The 14874-nt window shown below is 27.7% G+C and overlaps 1 protein-coding gene and 1 non-coding gene across 2 annotated transcripts; one reads left to right on the top strand and one right to left on the bottom strand.

The window, feature by feature from the left end:
• Positions 1-52: 52 nt before the first annotated feature.
• LOC100801849 (short-chain dehydrogenase TIC 32 B, chloroplastic) lies at positions 53-4738 on the bottom strand. Its single transcript, XM_003521289.5, has 8 exons — positions 4548-4738; positions 2152-2383; positions 1758-1837; positions 1516-1669; positions 1328-1406; positions 771-855; positions 627-673; positions 53-498 (listed from the first exon to the last, which is right to left on the bottom strand). Exons 1-8 carry the CDS (start codon positions 4666-4668, stop codon positions 325-327), a joined length of 972 nt encoding a protein of 323 aa, XP_003521337.1. The 5' UTR covers positions 4669-4738; the 3' UTR covers positions 53-324.
• A 7181-nt stretch (positions 4739-11919) lies between these two features.
• Positions 11920-11991, top strand: TRNAC-GCA (transfer RNA cysteine (anticodon GCA)). The gene has a single exon. It is a non-coding gene; the product is annotated as a tRNA-Cys (tRNA).
• Positions 11992-14874: the final 2883 nt, after the last annotated feature.

Genomic DNA, 14874 nt, shown 5'->3' with positions numbered 1-14874 from the left:
ACTACTAGAGGACTAACCAAGAAGGATTATGGTATAAACATAAGCAAGTAAATTGCTAATAATTGTATTTGATTATAGCCACAACTTATGGATGAAATGAAATGTTTGATACATAAATGTTTGGATGAAAAGAAATGCAACAAACACCTGGTGGGTTCAGTGGGGGAATGAAATGTTTGGAAACATCCTCAGACAACGAAAAATAATTATAACTACAACTGTAACGTGCTTCTTATTGCATAACGAGTTAGTTTTTATAAACTGGTGACCACAACGATGCTTTTAATTTCCATAAGGAGAAAAGCACCTTGCTGCAAGTTGCACTCAAGCTTTTGAGATTGATTTGATCAAATCGTTACTGAAATCCCAGAGTTTCTTTGCAAGCTGTTTGTTTTTGGCATGTGAACTTGGTTTGCATTGATTGCAATCCACAAAGTACTTCCCAGTTACACCTTTCACGCTTGGGTGGAGAGCAACATAACATGTCGTGGCTGCTCCCTATGATTTTTTTTTTAATTAGGCAATGATTAGTGACAACATATTTGGACTTTTGAACCCTTTCAAATGTAACATTTTGCACCTATATAAATAGTGGAATCCTAAAATGATGGAGTGAAAGAAAATACCTGGGGGACGTTCTTCCATATGTAAAAGGTAAAGACCTTGAGGAAGTCTGCAAGAAATCATATTATGGCGTTACAAAGAAGTAATTAAAAGAAAAAAAACTGCATCTACTTGTGTCGTTTTGTGTTTAAGAAGAATTAACATACGCATAAGGTAAGAAGAGTGTCTCATAAGAGGAGTCATTATCACTCCTGGGTGGACTGAGTTTGCTGTAATGTTCACACCCTCTTCCTGTACACAAATGTCAGAACCAAAAAGTAAAATAATACATGTTTAACGACTAGGCAATTAGAATATTCTCAATTTTCCAATCCATGGTATCATCAAGAAAGGAAATGGTCTTTCTGTAGTTTCTCTTATTAATATGATCGATGGAAGAAATTCGTGACAAAAACAAGACATTAAAAAACACATTGTGACATTAAAAAATGTTAGCAACACATACTATAACGGCGTATTTTTTATTATTCCATCAATTAAAATTCATTAGAAATCACAAAATTGAGGGTTTCACTTCTTATTTAATGAATTCATCTATGATTTAGTAATTTTCAATAAATTTTAACTAATAGAAGAATATATGTTAGAAGCTTTGTGTTGCTAGCACTCCTTTATGGCATTATCTCTTTGTTTGTTTGCATATTATTATCTTCTAATCAGGTTTACGGATAAGGTCAGAGAAGCACAACATTAGATAGATGACCTGCAGGCGACGAGAAAGCTCATTTGTATGTAATATGTTTGCTAACTTGGACTGTCCATACGCCTTCTTGTTACCGTAACTGAAAAGTTATATCAATAGAAAAAAAATTGTTAAGTTGTACTTATTAGAATCACAGCCATGAAGCACTAAATTCAGGGCAGAATCAATTGGAGTCAAAGTGAAAATACCCTTTCCGTTCATTGATCTTATTAAATCTAATCCCCTTTCTGTAAGTGTAGTTATGGGCAATTGATGACAGATTTATGATCCTGCCCTCTATTCCAGTGGCTTTTGCAGTTTGTTTCATTTTGTCAAGAAGTAGGTTTGATAAGTGGAAATGACCTGAAAAGTGAAAAAGATTAGAAAAGACAATACCACCAAGGGATAAAGCAAAAAATGTTATGCAATTGCAGGAATGCTGAGACATTACCAATATGGTTTGTTGCAAATTGCATCTCAATGCCATCCTCTGAGAGCTTGAATGGGCAGAACATCACTCCAGCATTGTTTCTGACATGAAAAGCCAATGCTATTATCCATATTTGGAATGACTAACTCAAATATAATTAATGAATTCAACATAAAATTGAGAATGAGATACAGAAGTAGGGGACTGAAAAATTAGAAAAATGAAGATACTCTCTAACATATTTTTTTGAACATATTCTCTATATTGGCCGAAGTTCATTGGAAACAACAATATTTTTTTTAGATTCTACTTCTTATTAAATGACTCTTATGATTTTATATTTTTCAAAAAAACTTCACAAATAGTATTGATAGAGAATGTATAGGTTTGCGAGTAATTAAACGAGAAAACAAACATTAAAATGTTGAGAGGAAGATCAAGAGCTATGAAGTTGTCCACAAATGATCTAATAGAATTCACTGAGCAAAGGTCGAGCTTCATTATGTCCACTCGTGCAGACTCATTCTCCTCTAGTATTTGTTGTTTAGCCTCTTTTGCAGACACCATGTTTCGTACTGCAATGATGACATGGACCTTTCGAAGAGCCAACACTCGTGCTGTCTCCAATCCTATACCACTTGCTCCTCCTGCGTCATTTTTTCAGTGCTTAATTTGCAAAACAGAAGAATATCCTATGTTAACACAAGCAATGCATTTTATGCATAGATAGTGGTGATTTAGAACAAACAATTCATTTTCAAGCCGAATATGATTAGTGTTGGTTGCAAAATCCTCTCTGAATATTCAAATTAGTTGCATATATCAAAGCTCGGATGGAATAATCTTATTTCAATTGATTTATTCATTTGGTGATACTTTGTAATGTTACTTCATCACACACCACATATAACATACACCATCCATTAAAATTGATTGACATTTTCAGTTTTTAATAAGATATGAAATTTTTATTCTAGTTTTATCTTTAATAAAATTTTGATGTTTGGCTTTGAAAACATGTTATTGCAATTTTACCCCTAATAAAAATAATTATCTTGGAATACTTAATAACGTATTTATATAAATTATGAAAGAGAGTTAAAACGTTTTAGTAATTGGAGTCAACTTAGATATTTAAGTAAAGACTAACCTTACGGATTAAAATTATATAATGATACTAAAGTTCTTAATTCCTGCAATTGAAATCCCAGAGTCTCAAATAACACAATTGAAATTCATGCATAACATCTTAATTATTACTTTTTTTTTTAATTTAACCTAAAATATAGAAATGATTTTTTTTAACAAGACTCTTAAAATATTACATATATCTATATTTATATTCTATTAAATGCTTTTTATTAATTTAAAAACTATAAGTTAAATTTTATGTCTATAATATAATTGTTTTTGGTGAATTAATGTTGGTTTCTTGTTTAATTACTCACAAACACACTCTTGTTAATAGATTCTCGATTAATACTATTAGTGAAAAATTATTAAAAAAATATAAAATCACGAGGAGTCATTTAATAAGAAATATAATCTCCTATATGTCTATAATATAATGAAATACTATATATATGTTTTACTTTTGTTTCATTCGCCCAAGTCATAGGGAAAAATTTCTAAAGATAAAACAATGTTTCATTCACTTCAATGCGCTGCTGGGACAATTTTTATGTTTCTTCCATGTTTTATTCATCAATGTTTGTCTTACACTCTGTAAGGAGTGGTGGGACTTGGGAGATGGGTAAAACGAAGAGAAGAGAGAGGTGGAAAAATAAAATAAAAAGTAAAAGTTACAAATGTGATGTAAAGAAAGAGAGATTAAAAAGGGAGGGAACATATAAAAGAATTAGTACATGGGAAAAAAAGATTGTGGATAAAATGTTAATTTGATCTATTCTATTTTGAATAAATAATTGTTTATTCTTATCAAATTTTTAAGAGAATTTCTAAAGTGATTATTTTAATGAGGATTGAAAGGAGTTCATCATGTAATTGTTAGGAAATGGTTATTTTTATAAGATTTTATCTCAAAGCAAAGCATTTTTTTTTTAATTTACGGTACTTTTGGAATCAGAAACTAAAAATCTCTTAAAAAATATTTTTACTATTTTTCATATAATTAAATCTTTAAAAGCAAAAGATAAATTAAAAATAAAGTAACAATTTTGTAATTAAAACAATGAAAACAAAAAATTAAAACACAAGTAAACGTTCCTAACAATTTTTTTACACATGTCCAAAAATTCAACATCTTACTAGTACTTTTAATACTGGATTAGAGACTACTTTTTTTATTAAACATAAATATTATTAACTTAAAATTTCAGATGAAATTAAACATGAATTTTATCATTAAATAAATTATTCTTTCATATATAAATATTACGAATTTTATACTACTATATCGATCTTATGTGCTGACTAATATTTAAGAACATGATTGCCTCAAAATTATATATCGCGCCATGTTAACCAAACAAAGTGGTTATTTTTGTACAATAAACCTGAAAGAGATCAACACGTACACTAATTTCAATTACACCCTGCACTTCAAAATGAGCTGCAGGTGGTCCACGAGTCTCAGACCAAAAACTTCCGCATACACAGACAAGACGGACTAAAATAAGGTGTAAGAAATCAGATTGATAAAATACAAAAATTGTTTCCTATGCACGTAAGAAATCAGATTGATAACATGAGGTGTAAGAAATAAGATGAATAATACCATGATTCTTGTATATATGAAACTAATCTGTACATGTTGAAAGAGGGATACTGAAATTGCAAATGAAAACTGACCTGTGATAATTGCAGTGAGGTTGCTGGCATCAACTCCTTCAGTAACCTGTTCTGCAGTTGAAGCTGATCCAAACCCACTTGGACCAGCCATTCCTGTTACCAACGAAATAACACCCACCATCCTCTCACCACTCTAAAATGTCCAACAAATCTCAAAGCTTTCCTTTATGAGTTGTGACACAAATTAAGCTGTGTCTAACAATATATATATATATATATATAGACAATGAGAGTGAGTGAATAAGTTAATATGGGGCAAGGGCAAGGGATATGAAAAAAATATTATTTTTCTGTTATCTTCTTCAATTATTTTATATAAATAAAAAAATAATAAATAGATAAAAAAATTACAAAATTAACATTATATTATTATTAATATATTTATAATTTTATTTATTATTAATATTATAAGAAATATAAATAAAAATTTAAAATGAGGTTATAAATGGCCTTTATTTAGAAGGGGAAGGGGTATTTAATCATCACCGGTGAAACACTGTTAACGCCTTCAACCACTTACGTGCCACTCAACTCTTCTTCATTTATGTACGTATGGCCAGCTACTGCACCAGATACAGGAAATAATGGAAGGATAATACATGCATATATACAATATTCCAGTTATTTTCTGACGCAACAAATTGTTCAAACACACCATCTTGTTTTTATTGCTTAAGTTAATTAAACTAAAATTTAGATTGATTATGTCATTTTAAGTAAAATTCTAAGTTTATTTAACTGATTAAAAAAGCTTGTTTAATCATAGTCTAATAAACTTGCTTTTTTAACTGGTTAAAATTTAGAATACATAATAAACTTGATCAAACACATCAGATTATTTTTTTTAATCTGATTAAACAAATTTAACAAAACTAATAATTGAAAACTAATATTTATCGATAAAAAATTTATATTTAGATTATAAATTTTATATTTTATTTTCTATTATTTTAAAAATATTTATTAATTTTTTTTTACCTAATGTAAGGTTTTAATGATGAGTTTAATGACTATGATTATCAATGAGAAAAAAATTACACTATAAAATAATCAAAAATCACTATTAATATGACTTCTTAGATAATTTATGTAACAATCAACAAATTCATCATACATGATATTTGTAATTATATAAAATTGTTTAATTAAACAAGATTTTTTAAAATGAAAAATTGTTTAACTTTTACATGATATAAAAATATTTTGTTACTTTTAAAAGCACACATAACTTACAAATTTTTAATTAAACAATTTACTTTGAAAAAATTTATGAAAAATATTTATTATATTAAAAATGTAAATGAAAAAATAAATATAATATCATAAATTCCATTAAGATCATTCTCTAATGAAAATCAACATTTCATTTGATAATTAGTTCTTCAATCACTTTAAATAATTAAAATCAGTAACCATTATATATATACGGTTTATCGGATGCCTGTGGCCATGGTCTCTTAAAGCAATTAACCTTTTATTTTTATTTTTTTTCACTATGAAGCCACATGCATATACATTTCTCTTTCCATACTTATATAAATTGAAACACAGTTTTTCAACTATTGCAAAAAAATAAAAAAGTTATTTGTAGTTTTACAAACTTTTATTAAACAAAGATCACTTTTACTATTTTTAAACTTAAATTAGTTAACTTCCAGTCCCAACAAGCTATGTTGGAGAAGAATAAACCCGAAAGTAATTTAAAATTTATATTTTAAAATATTTATGATATTTATTAATTATTACTATCCAGAAACGCTCCTTCCAAGGTAAAAGAAAAATATTTATGATCCCATAACACGTAGCACATTTGTATATTTTTGTTCAACAAAAAAACTATTTTTTTATTTATCTTTTTTAATATATTAGTTACTTTTTATCTTTTTATTGTCATTTTTTATTTATATTTAAAATATAGATTTTCCCCTTAGAATCAAATTAATAAATACATTGAAAAACGCTGTCCAAAATGAACAATCAACTAACAGGAAAAGAAAGATGAAGGAAGAAAACGTAGTATGTAGAGCGAAATATAGAGGCACCACATCATGCACCAAATTATTGTGTCATTTTTACGCACCATACAATGAACTGAACTGAAGCTTCAGGGCAGCTAAATTATTAATGGACCACACACACATCCATCGTTGAAACTGTGACATAAATTCACTCCTGACATCCAATAATACGCATATAGCTACCTCCTCCATGGCACCGCCGGAGCAGCACAATTCACCTGCAACAACAATTATTATTTTTATTAATTTTTTTTTGTTAACTAGAAAATTTGAATCCATACTTTTCCCTCCATTTTTTTTTATCATTTATTATCAAATCAATCTTATATATTCCATTAATGCAGTGGTTATTAATTGTGATCTCATGTAAAAACTCATTTTATAATAGCACACATCCATAATGTGTGATGTAATAAAAGAGGAAAAAAATTATTAATTGTAATGTATTATAAAAACTCATTTCATAGTAGCACTCATCTATAACGTGTGATGTAATAAAAGAAGAAAACAAATTATTTAACTTATGCTTGACAAAATATTTTAATTAATTTTTAATTTTTTTAGTAATTGAAACATTCTGTTTGATAAACAAACATTTTTTAAAAACAACCGACGTATTTTGACATGATACTTCAATTAACATTTTTTAAAACATTAGTCTTTAACTTTTATTTTTTTATATTTATTTTATTTTTATCCTAGATATATTTAATAATTTTTCTTATTATTTTTCTGTCAATTTTATATTTTTTAGTTATTTTAACGATTAATTTTATCAAATATTTCTAATTTAATAAAGTAGTTTTTCAATTTTCAACTACCAACTAGTGTTTTTTAGCTAATTTTATCACACATAACCTTATTATAATACTATTATCATCTGGGAAAAAATTAATAAAAGAAAAATGAGCAATAAAGAAAATTAAGTTAATAGGTTTTCGTGTATTGTAAATGTATTTTAAATTTAAATAAAAAATTAATGGTTCATAGCGTATTATTAATTTTAAAATTTAAATAAAGTTCATAAAAAATATAGAGAGTAGCAAATATTTTTATTTTCAATAATAAACATTTCATTTATCAAATAGGACTAAATTAAAGAAATAAAACTTTATAAATTTAATATAATATTATGAAAATAATGTATTAAAATGAAGACATATCATCTTGATTTATATGTTGCGACAAAATTTAAAGTTTAAAAATAAAATTCAAATTAAGATTGATTTAAATTATTATAATCTTAAAATTATGTTTGTCTAAAAAAGAAAGATATTTCAATTTTGGTATAATATATAAAATTGAATCAAATTAAAATTAAAAAAAATATTAAAAGAATAAAAATTATAAACAAAAATAAAATAAAATAATTTAATGTAAGAAAAGTGATGTGACTTGATAAAATAATAATAACGCTTTAAAATATTGATGAATCATATATATATATATATATATATATATATATATATATATATATATATAGCAAATAGATACACTTTAAAATACATTTTTCTACGAAGACAACATTACTATCCAACAGAAAGTTATCTACTGATTTGAGTTCATTGTTGGCGATAAAATAATATATCATATACTTATTCATTTTTATGTAATTATGTTTTTTTTCATTTTGTGATATATGGGATAGTCAAATAGGTTTTTACTTTCTTTTATACCAAATAAAATCAATATTTAAATCATTAATCATTCAGATAAAATTATTACTTTCATTATTTTAAAATAATAATGAAAGACAACATTACTATCCAACAGAAAGTTATCTACTGATTTGAGTTCATTGTTGGCGATAAAATAATATATCATATACTTATTCATTTTTATGTAATTATGTTTTTTTTCATTTTGTGATATATGGGATAGTCAAATAGGTTTTTACTTTCTTTTATACCAAATAAAATCAATATTTAAATCATTAATCATTCAGATAAAATTATTACTTTCATTATTTTAAAATCAATATTTAAATTTCTTTCATCAATATTAAGTATAATGAAATATTTACTATTGACCAAGGAAATTTCTTTCATCAATAATTTTTTTTCAGATCCAATTTCGCGGAGGTATTTTTTACTCTCTCTTGACGCTACTTTCGCACCATGACCCAACAGTACACAATCATCCAAAATCAGATAAACAATGGAACATGCCAACGTTATTTGTTAATGTAGTTGCAAAGAAAAGTAAAAATGAGATTTTACAAGTGAAGGAAATGTGTCTTTCAAAGAAAACAAAAAGTGAAGGAAATACACCCATTGTTTTGTTTTTTTGTTAGTTGTTAGAAATGCAACCATTGTGCATGTCTGCAAGATGCAAGGAATAAGGGATATCTCAGGTTGGAGGTGACAACATATTAATGTACAACAAGTCACCAGCAACGAAGCTCCATTGTGGCACTTGACATAATGACATTGAAGGTAAAAGCTTCCCTGTATCGCAGATTGTAGAGTTTAGCTACACTGACTTAACTTGGTGGCAACTTGCAAACGTGAGATGGAGTTTGGGGTGTTCAAAATCAAATCATACTGCTTTAAATTATCAAAATTCAAAACCACAAAAAAACTAAAAGTCAATCAAACCATAGACTGACATTGTAAAAAAATAATAATCAAACCATAAACTGATTTTTTTTTTAATGGTGTGATGTAGGAACATTCTAATTGCCTCTCGTGATTAACGTTGCAATGGGCATGTACTACAAACCTGACACTGACCAACATCCGTTTGAACATATACTATTAAAATTCACTTCAAAATAAAGAGATATCAAGTCTCAAATTACCTTCTGCTTTTATCCATCCCTATCTGCCGATTGCTTAGGAGTGAGGATATGATATGATTCTCCAAACACTGAGCCTTAGGAGTTAGGACCTATAAACAGGCTAAATCAATCACGCGATTTATTTAATCCCCCACATGCCCATGCCTGTCCTTCAGATAGCAACACTAATAGAATAGACTTTTAGCTTATAAATCAAAATAAAAAATAGCCTTTGGCTTTTTCAACAATGGATTCGTCACCATCATAATATACGACAAATTTGAAGCAAGTATTCTTTTGTGTGTGGAATATTGCTGATTCCTATGTTCTCTTTGTATTTCTTTCTTGATTGTCTAAAAAGGTCATACCAAAGTATCATACAAAGAGAATTTTTTTTAATCTAATGTCTCATTGAAAGTGAACCACCAAATATACATCCTCTGGTCGAAATTGAAGCAATTAATTGATGCGTCCCATTGAAAGGGGACATCTCTGTTTTTTAATTGTAGACCAATGGTTAATGAAATTACTTGTGAAAGTAGAGTAAATGAAATGAGTGATGACTAGTATTTCTGTTACTTCTATATTGGAAATTACACAGGAATAGGATGCAATGGAACAAAGCAGAATGGTTATACGCACAAGAAAAGAATGCATGGAGCAGAAAAATTTTCCATTTCGCAAAATGGTCCTTCGACTTGAGTGACTAAGGGCCTGTTTAGTTAAAAATACAAACCGAGTTTTAACAGGGTAACTTTAGTTTGAAAAGTACAAATTAAATTTCATCTATAAGTCATATATTTGATAAAGACTATGATTGTGTTTTAAATGTCTCATAATTTGAATAAAAATGAGAAAAAAAATACTTTTCGCGGACTCAAACCATAATTTATAATCAATAATCCAAACATCTCCAATGAATAATTAGCCAAGCTGAGTTAAGCCAGCTTGTGACTCAAGTGAGTTAAAAGGAGATTAATTAAAGATATTTCAGTCAAGGTATATTAGTGTATATTACTCAAATGTTTTTTTAATCTGTATACAACAACCTTAAAAAAATAAGGATCATGACAACTAGCGTCTCTAGAACACTTAAGGAATCAACAATAAAAGAGCCTATTAAAAATAAAGTTGGAGATATATTAAAATTATAGAGGGGTGTAGAAATAATATTTTCTAATAAAATTCTTACTTTTAATTCTTTAACAGGAGTCTTGTAGACATTAGTTAGCATTTGTAAGGAAAAAAGTTTTGGAATGGAGGAACTATTAGTAATATTAAATTCAAATTTTATTTTTTATTTTTCTTTTCAATTCCTTATCATTATCTTAAAGATAATAGTTAGTAAAATCATTTTAAAATATTAAATATATTTATCTATTCTTTTAATATTTAGAAGATATTATGAAAATATGTAGTCTTCAGAAAATAAAGCTCATTTATTTAAACTCTTTGGAAATTTGTGAAAAAAAAGGAAAACAAAATTACTGCCATCAAAATATAAAAAAAATGTTGGAAATCAATGAAGATGTTCTTTATGTGTACTGTATTGATAATAAGATTTAAACTTAGAATCTCATGCAAAATCAAACTTTCCAAATCTCATTGCAAAGCAGATCCTAATGGGAGAAGTCAATAAAAATGAAACAAGTTAGGATGAGTCTTTGAAAATGACTTAAGACCAATCTAATAAATGGTTTTCTCACCTTGAATTGACACATTGAAGTATAGCAGTAAATGACTTCCTTCCCAACCAAGTGGTTAGTATGAATTTATCTCTTTAAATAAAATTTTGATTCGAGTTTTATGTATAAAAAAATGTTATTGATAGAAAAAAATCTTATTAAAAATAATTAATTAAATTTTTTAATAGAGATTAATCAATAAATATTTCGTATGAATAACATAATTAAAAAAATGACTTCGTTCTCATATGGAACCACAACGTTCATTGACTCCCGAAGCTGAGTCGCATGGATTATTTTTTTTATTCATTGAATCTCATAGATTATGACATTTCATATCATAGTTATTTACTGTGTTTTCAAATTTTAAATTCATTAATCACAGTTTAAAAATAAACGGAAAAGTAAATGATGAGAATAGGCCTTATTTGAAAATGAACGATCATCTTGTGTACTAAATGAAAGTTTATTTTATTGCCAATTATTCGATTTAATTTTTTAAATGACACATGTTAATTTTACTTTTGAAAAGAAATTTCAAATTTATATAGATTATATATTTTTATCATTTTAAATATTATTTATTTTTTAAATTATATTTTTATATTTAACCCAACTTTAAAAATATTTATTTAATATATTGAATACATACCGTTAAATATAAATGTGTATTTTACATTATTTAGACATGCTATTATAAATTTCTTTGAAATACTTTTAGAATGTAATAAATACTATTTCACTATTTGCACATTTGGTCAGTAGAAGATGTTTGTTGGGTTAAAAAAATCATAATTATTGGCATATCAGACGAAAATAAAATGGAGTCTGAAGACTGAAAGAAAGTTTTAACAAATTATATATTTATTTGTTTCTTTACCATGAACAAAGGGTCCATAGCTCAGTGGTAGAGCATTTGACTGCAGATCAAGAGGTCACCGGTTCGAACCCGGTTGGGCCCTTTTGTTTGTTTTCATATTTTTTTTTCTCCTTTTCTTTTCCTATATCTTTTTAGAAAGATGTCACATGGATCATAAATTCAAGCCCAACTCAATAAGATCTTGCACAGTATGTGATATGGTCTACCTATGCATAAAGCAAGTTTAGTTTCCACAAAATGACCCAATTGCCCAAAACTTCGTTTAGAAAAAAAAAAATTGACCATTATTTTTGTTAATTTGTTTCTATGGAAAGAGGTGAGTATTATTCATTTTCATGGGAATGGTTAAAACCTCTAATTACGTTCATTTTGATGCCAAGCTAATGCATTGCATTGATACTTAAATTATATAGTGTCTGGGATAATCAAATTAACCATAGTATATAATAAATATTCAATTTGGGAATTTTTTTAAGGATTTGCTCCTAAAATAATCCAAGTAAAGCAAATTAAAAGTGTTAAATAATATTCACAAAAAAGTGTGCAATAATACATGGATGCTTTTTAATATGACCTTTACACAAGTAACATTGCCTTCTGACTAATTTCCTTTTATATTTTTTCGCTAGCCGCAAGCATAACACATAAATGCAAGTCTGAATGTTATTCTTTAAAAAAATATAATTCTCACTAAACTAATCTAGCAACATTTCATGAAGCCTTATATGCATAAAATACACCACCTCACAATTTAGTATAACAAATCTTCTACACCTCCAAGTGTCCACATTAGCAAAATGCACCTAGACAACAACTCATTACCTAAAAATCTATTGTAGGCAAGTCTCCTAAGATCTGTGCTACTGTTGAAATCGCTAATCAAACAACAGCCGGTTCATGCATGTTCTATAATTAACCATTTACCACTTAACACCAACCAAAACATAAGTTGGGACACCTTTATATCATGGAATTGCATGAAGATGAGAATTCGAAAGAGTTATGATACACTTGAACATAATTTTACTTGCACAATTGATTAGGCTTTTGGTATATATATGAATATTCTTTGCAGTACTATTTGCTTTTAATAATCAAAGAGCACATGTTAACACATAATCTAATGGTTATAGATATATTCATGCGAAGGTTATGTCCACAATGCCTCAGCTCATTATGAGTTAGAAGAACTTCCATCTATGTGAAGAAGTTTGCCATTCTAAGTTTCTAATGCAGGTAGGTGGACATTATTCTTATATCTTCATGCGTAAAGTGAGAAAATAATCATGTGTCTATTCTTATTTGTTATTTAAAGTGAGTTCAGCTTATCAAGTACTTTATTTTAAATTAATGGTAACTATTGGCCTACTTTATCTCTTTACCCGTTTCTTGAAGAAAAAAACATTATTCATGCATTCTGTTTCAACTAGAGGTAGGTACAAAATAGTTTAATCCATTCCAGGTAAACCCACAGACAAATGGGCCAAACCTTAGACCTACAACTAAAGAACTCTATTTAAACTTTTTTTTCTTTCTAACTAAAGGTATCTTAGTTTTTAATTTGACACTCAATTAATTTTTTCTCGTTAACTCGGTTCATTTTGGGATAAAATAACACCTTTAGTTGCAATTTCATGTCCAAACCAAAAATCAAATCCAATTCTTAATTAAGAAACCCAAATGTCAAACTAACTTTTAGTATTTTGTTTAACTTTTATCCTTTAAAGAATTGTACTTAGATTTTATTTTGTATTTTTTTTAATTTAACACGTTTTAAAAATTTATTGATTGAATATGTGAAGTTATGCTGACCAACTTGCATAACCCTAACTTTAAATGATTTGATTTGATATTATTAGACCTAAACTTGTGTGGATCTTGTGTGCTAAGACGTAGGATAAAAAAATTCTACTCGCAACTCTACTGTTTAGTTAATACACATTTGTTGTATGTATGTTTTAGTCCAAACAAAGGTTGGAAGAAAGAATTTTTTTTTTTTTGTTGAATTATGTGTTGCATTTAAAAAATTATGAAACAAGCACATCTTAAAAACTATAGGCAGGATGGCACATAGATGAAAAAAAAGAGACTATCATTTGTGAGCCTTGTTGAACAATTTTGAATCACATAATGAACATTAAAACCATGTATTTTGTTAAATTTTGATTTAAATAACAGTAGTATATAGTTATACCCCTGTTAAGGTTAATTACTCTTACTCATGATGTGCTTTGCATGACCCTCTTTGAAAATATTATTTACTATGTGTGGCTTCATAGAAACCAATGGGATTTTGAGGGAAAACAATTTGATCATGTTGTTGTTTATAATCTGGCTCCGAGGTTTTCTTTGGAGTGATTCTCATTGGTTGATAAAAGGATGGTGGAAGCCACTCAGGTGAGTCCTTTTTCTGTGGTAAATGTGGCTTGGTCTGCTCCTCCTTTTCAGTGGATTTAAATGCATTGTAGAGGGGTCAATGAGATGAGGGACCGCAATGCTTGTTGTGCTGGAATTTTTAGTTTTTAGAAATCACTTGTGTATGTGGCAATATGGCTTTATCCACGATATTGGTCCATCAAATGTGCTTATGGCCAAGTTATGGAGTATCTTGACGGGATTACAGAAGACTGATTCTGGAATCTGATTCAAGGGTGGCTATAGTTTGATTCAGAATGGTTGTTTTAACATCCATTCATATAGCAATTTTGTCAATTCTATTAATGTTCTTGTAAAAAGGCAGCTGGAATTCTCACATGCTTATAGAGAATCCAATGATGTTGTGACTGCTTGCGGGTTAACTCATACTTACATTATAGTAACAAGAGCAATAATGTAAATTAGATGATTGAAAGGAAAAGAAAGAAAGGTGGGATAATGAATTTGAATATCTTCTATTAATAAAATTTAACAAATTAATAAATAGCATTGATAAACTTTTTTCTCCTACTTCAGTTGAGTTAGGACA

The sequence above is a fragment of the Glycine max genome, chromosome 3, assembly GCF_000004515.6.
Source record: "Glycine max cultivar Williams 82 chromosome 3, Glycine_max_v4.0, whole genome shotgun sequence".
NCBI lineage: Eukaryota > Viridiplantae > Streptophyta > Magnoliopsida > Fabales > Fabaceae > Glycine > Glycine max.
Note: the sequence above shows the minus strand (reverse complement) of the source record. Positions and strands in the feature narration are given on the sequence as shown.

Coding starts and splice junctions, on each gene's coding strand:
- LOC100801849 (XM_003521289.5), bottom strand. CDS start 4,668: ATGGTGGGTGTTATTTCGTTGGTAACAGGAATGGCTGGTCCAAGTGGG. Junction 2,384..4,547: donor CCTCACTGCAATTATCACAG/GTCAGTTTTCAT, acceptor AAAATGACGCAG/GAGGAGCAAGTGGTATAGGA. Junction 1,670..1,757: donor ATTTGCAACAAACCATATTG/GTAATGTCTCAG, acceptor TTCACTTTTCAG/GTCATTTCCACTTATCAAAC.